Below are 5,563 nucleotides of genomic sequence, written 5' to 3'. Positions count from 1 at the left end.
TTGTATGGACCAGGAAAAGCCTTCTGAGGTGCAGGTTCATCCTGAAGAAGTGTCAGATTTATGTCCAGAACAAAATCTGGTTGAAGATTGTCATTTGGCTGAACAAAAGCTGCAGAGTATTATTCACCAAGATTTGAAAATTGCAGTGTCTCGGATTCATGATTTTGTTTTGTTGCTTAGAAATGAGGTCAGGGCAGGTCATCAGGACACAGCCATTGAAGGAAATGATTTTGTTGAACTGATCGAGGGCTTCTCCGTCACGTTTAACCATGTTTTAAGCGGTGACAAAACTTTGGACGATTTTGTTTCGAATCTTGCTAATGTCTTAAACGAGGCTATGGAGCTAAAGGTAAATTTTAGGGGTCTTGCTTCCTCTGAGGTTGAAACGCTGAGTCCAGATTGCATAGACAAGGTTGCATTACCGGAGAGCAAGGTTGTTGATAAAGATTCATCTCAAGAAATATATCAAAATGGATGTGTTCACAACGAGCCAGGGGTACCATGCGATGAAAACAGAGTTTTGGGGTATGAGACAGACTCCAAATTACAGGAAATAGAAGAGCTGAAATCAGAAAAAGAAAAGATGGCAATGGGTATTGAGGAGCTGAAGTTTCAGTTACAAGAATCTGAGCAGCTGTTAGCTGACATTAGATCACAGTGTGATTATGCTCAGAGGTCAAACAACTTGGCAGATACGCAACTCAGATGTATGACTGAGTCATATAGATCTCTTGAATCACGTGCAGCTGATTTAGAGATCGATGTGAATCAGCTTAAGGAGAAAATACGGAAGTTGGAGAACGAGCTTGAGGATGAAAAGAGAAACCACCAAGAAGCCATTGTCAGGTGCCATGAACTCGAAGAACATATTCAAAGGTGAGTAGTAGTATCAGCTTTACCTGAATATAAGATCAGCCTGGATTTACTTACTGCTTTTTACATGTCTATATTTTCACTTTTTCTCAGCAACAGACACACTTCTTTAGTTGCTGAGGATGACGAAGAAGCTGATATAAAGGGCAAACAGGTAATGTTTTCGCAACGCTTCTCAGACTCTTATTCAATGGCGACCATGTTTGCTTCTAATATTTCAGCTTTATAGACTTGGCTATTTTCTGCATTTCATTTTGTAGCTCTAGATTGTCCAAGTGAATTTGCACCGAAGCTCATTGCTCATTGTGTCATATTCTTATTCAATGCTCATTGTTCACCATACTACATGCAATCAGTTTAGGTGCATGTACTAATCCAATCACAGACACAAAAACAAACACATGCATACATATCTATAGACTTTGCATGCATTGATTCCTGAATCCTTAGGAATCTGAAGGGTAAAAGAAACTAACATGAAAATATGACACAGGAGAGAGAGCTATCGGCAGCAGCTGAGAAGTTAGCGGAGTGTCAAGAAACCATATTTGTGTTGGGGAAGCAGCTGAAATCATTTCGGCCACAACCTGAACAAGTGAGGTCACCACAAAGACAAAATGAGTCCTATTCGGAGGAGGAACTAGGCAACACCACTACCTCGGTCCCCAAGAACTACACCGCAGAAGTGGAAGGAGATTCAGCTGAGACTTGTGTTAACGAGGTCCCCAGATATATGGAGTCACCAAAATGCCCTTCTGATTCAGAGACTAGCGATACAATGACATCGCCATCAAGAGTGGGTTCAAGGCTATCAAGGTCAGGTTCATCTGGCAATCCAACCCCAGAGAAAGCCTCTAGAGGAATCAGCAGGTTCTTCTCGTCCAAATCAGGATATTAAGCCTTAAACAAATAAAAGATGGAAGAAGCTGTGTGTATGTGTACATTGATGAAATTTGTTGTGTGGGATTTTTTTGTTACTTACTTCCTTATCAAACGACATGAGCATTTTAAAATTGATGTTTTGTTATTGAATCAATCAAGAATGTAATATTGCATCAACTTAACCTATTAATCAATTACCCACATTTCACTTATGCAAATCAAGACCTATGAAATTAATCTTTTTGTTAGTCTGTTAGTTATAGGTGATTAGGCCAATAACCAAAATACAAAATGACATTAAAATAGTACAATAAAGCTAAATGGATGAAATTAACCATACATTTGTAACATTAATTTATACGAGCTAGCATGAGAGAAAATTTACCTTTTGTTCTTCTTATTCACACACATAATAAGAACATATTTATTAGTCTTAGAAGAAGTTTATTTTATTCGTCTCATAATTTTTTGTTGTTGCTTTTGATATCATAACGGTTCTAATGTAATAAGACGGTAGCTATATGTGTTTCTTTTCTTTTTCTTTTGCATATGGCTTTTTTGAACTTTTTGAACTGTACAAAATACGCAAGAAAGGGATTTTGATTGAGATTGCCCTCTATTTATTAGAAGAACATATAGAATGATATTATTGCCTTGTATCAATTCTATTAAATCAACACTACATATTCATTTAAAGTCATTTTGGTACCTTTTCGAAATTAAAATTATGTCATATGCAAAACAAAAAGTATGTTAATGTAAAATTGTGAACTTAAATAATTTGCAAAACAAAAAGTATTAGCAATTACTTCCTTTTATCCTTTAACTTGTTCTCGGTTAGTTATTCAATATTATTCAATTGCAAAAGTTATTTCCACATCACTTGATATTATCTTTACAATTTTCGAGTTTCAAATAACACCAATATTTTCAACTAACATCCTAAAAAAATATAATAAAATTTTGGCTCTTGTTTAAAATAAGTCTGGTTTGGACATTTAAATCTATGAATATGGTAATGGAGTTTGGTATGGTACCTGAAAAAAAAAATATCTTAACATTCTTTGAATACATTTTTGGATGATTCTAATTGTCGGATCGATTTTAATTCGAATAAAAAACAGATTGCACTAATCAGACCATCATTCATTATAATCTTAGTCGAAATTGATAACTTTCCTATTATTTCGATAACAAATATGAGCTTCTAATGGAATTCTACTATATTAGTTGATAACTACAAATATGAAACTAATTTTATAAAGTGTAAAAAATTACATTGTCATGCCATTAATCTTAACTCTTCAAGCAAATGTTTAATTTTTCAGTAAGAGTAAAAATATAATTTTAATATTAGACTAATAAAATATTTTAAATAATTATTAAAAAATATTATTTTTCACTCTAATTAATTATGGACAAAATTACTAATTAATCTTTCAAAATTGTAACCAATAAAAGTTTTAAAAATTAATATTTTATATCTAAATATACGATATGGTTATTTTTAATAACTATAATTGGAAAATTTTGTTAAAATTATAAATTATGATTCTCCAATCATATTTAAAAGTTTTCATGTTTAAAATATAATAAAAGGTTTCATGTTTAAAATAAGTTTGATTTGGACATTTGAATGTACGAATATGTTAATAGAGTCTGGTATGGTATATTGGTATCTGAAAAAAAAATATCTTAACATTTTTAATACATGTTAATAGAATTGTCGGATCGGTTTAATTCAGAAAAAAAATCTGATTGCACTAATCGGATCATCATTCATTATTATCTTAGTCGAAATAGAAAACTATCATATTATTCCGATAACAAATATGAGCTTCTAATGAAATCATACTATATTAATTGAGAAGTACAAATATGACACTAACGTTATAGATTGTTAAAAGTTACATTGTCATGCCATTAGACTTAACTATTANTATGGTTATTTTTAATAACTATAATTGGAAAATTTTGTTAAAATTATAAATTATGATTCTCCAATCATATTTAAAAGTTTTCATGTTTAAAATATAATAAAAGGTTTCATGTTTAAAATAAGTTTGATTTGGACATTTGAATGTACGAATATGTTAATAGAGTCTGGTATGGTATATTGGTATCTGAAAAAAAAATATCTTAACATTTTTAATACATGTTAATAGAATTGTCGGATCGGTTTAATTCAGAAAAAAAATCTGATTGCACTAATCGGATCATCATTCATTATTATCTTAGTCGAAATAGAAAACTATCATATTATTCCGATAACAAATATGAGCTTCTAATGAAATCATACTATATTAATTGAGAAGTACAAATATGACACTAACGTTATAGATTGTTAAAAGTTACATTGTCATGCCATTAGACTTAACTATTAAGGCAAATGTTTAATTTTTCAGTAATAAAAATATAATTTTAATATTAGACTTATAAAATATTGTAAATAATAATTAATTACCTAAAATATTATTTCTCTCTCTAAATAATTATGGACTAAAATTACTAATTAATTTTTAAAAATTGTAAACCAATCAAAATTTTAAAAATTAAGATTTTATATCTAAGTATACAATATTATTATTTTTAATAACTATATTTGAAAAAAAAAATATTTTAAGTTATGATTCTCCAGTCACCTTTTTTTTTAATTTCATTTACAAATTGTTTTGAATTATCATATAATACAAATTCCAATAATACGATAAAAAAAAAATATTGTCACAACCGAGGTTCGAACCCTGATCTTATACATGTGGACAGAAACCCTTACTACTCGATCCAGCTCAAAAATTGCAAGATTCAACAATGAGCGTCTTCAGATTTATCGAATTCCGAGAAAACACTTCCATTACCAGATCCACGAGTTAGATTCAAACAAAGAACAAAAATCATAGCCAGAGATTCATTGCTCAAGCTAACGGACTTGCAATCACATGAGAGAGCAAGCTTAATCACCAAATCGAATCCATTGAATATTGACGCCAGGAAAGAGAAAATCTCATCCTTAGCATCTAGAGATAACTGATGACGAGACTGAATTACGGCGTCGAACAGTGGTGGAGGAAGCTCAAGTGAGCGCTGTAGTTGAGGGAGGTAGCCAAAGATGAATTTTGTGCGAGTTCAATTCTTTTTGTTACGTCTAAGCTATAGTTATATGATTGAACAAAAAGTGTTGCATGGGATCCACCAAGTCCGAGATAGCAATGTCCAATTAGTCACGAATGCCATCAAACTTGATATGATCTCCAGCGTCATACATTCCTTTCGACAAGTCGATGTTTGTTTCATTTCCACAAAATCTTACTAGCGTTCCAGCTTGTAAATTAAATAAAAGAAGAGAAGATTAAACTCAGATAACTAATTTTAAACTTGGAACCCTCTGTGTTTTCTGACATGATGCTGACACAAGTTGCTACTAAATTTTGAACTATTGTCCAAATCAGATGGCTGGTAAATGATTCTGAGATTGATGTGAATCTGCTTAAGGAAAAAGATACGGAAGTTGTAGAACGAGTTTGAGGATTAAAAACGCAGCCATCATAAAGTCGTTGTGACGTGCCATGAACTAGAAGAACAAATTCAAAGGTGAACAGTATCAGCTTTACTAGAATGTGAAAGAGCCTAGATGTTCCCATTTCTCGTACTTCTTATGATCAAGTTTTGTGTTAATTAGCCTGGATGTTTTATACGTATATATTTTCACTTTATCCTAGAAACAGAAACACTTCTTTGGTTGCGACGAGTGACGACTGAGATCAAGAGCAAACAGGTAAATTTTCCCATGCTTCTCAACTTTTGTTCC

General features: G+C 31.8%; 1 protein-coding gene across 1 annotated transcript in view; it reads left to right on the top strand.

Annotated features, from left to right (window-relative positions):
* The window catches only part of LOC104777704 (filament-like plant protein 6), a 5,792-nt gene extending 3,860 nt beyond the window's left edge, over positions 1-1,932 (top strand). Inside the window, exons 5-7 of the mRNA XM_019243878.1 lie at positions 11-876; positions 967-1,027; positions 1,367-1,932. Coding sequence (XP_019099423.1) covers positions 11-876; positions 967-1,027; positions 1,367-1,771 — 1,332 coding nt within the window. The 3' untranslated portion in view covers positions 1,772-1,932. The remainder of the gene's footprint in view (positions 1-10; positions 877-966; positions 1,028-1,366) is intronic.

Source organism: Camelina sativa, chromosome 3 (genome assembly GCF_000633955.1).
Source record: "Camelina sativa cultivar DH55 chromosome 3, Cs, whole genome shotgun sequence".
Taxonomy (NCBI): domain Eukaryota; kingdom Viridiplantae; phylum Streptophyta; class Magnoliopsida; order Brassicales; family Brassicaceae; genus Camelina; species Camelina sativa.
The sequence above is the reverse complement of the archived record's forward strand: the minus strand, read 5'-3'. Positions and strand labels throughout refer to the sequence as shown.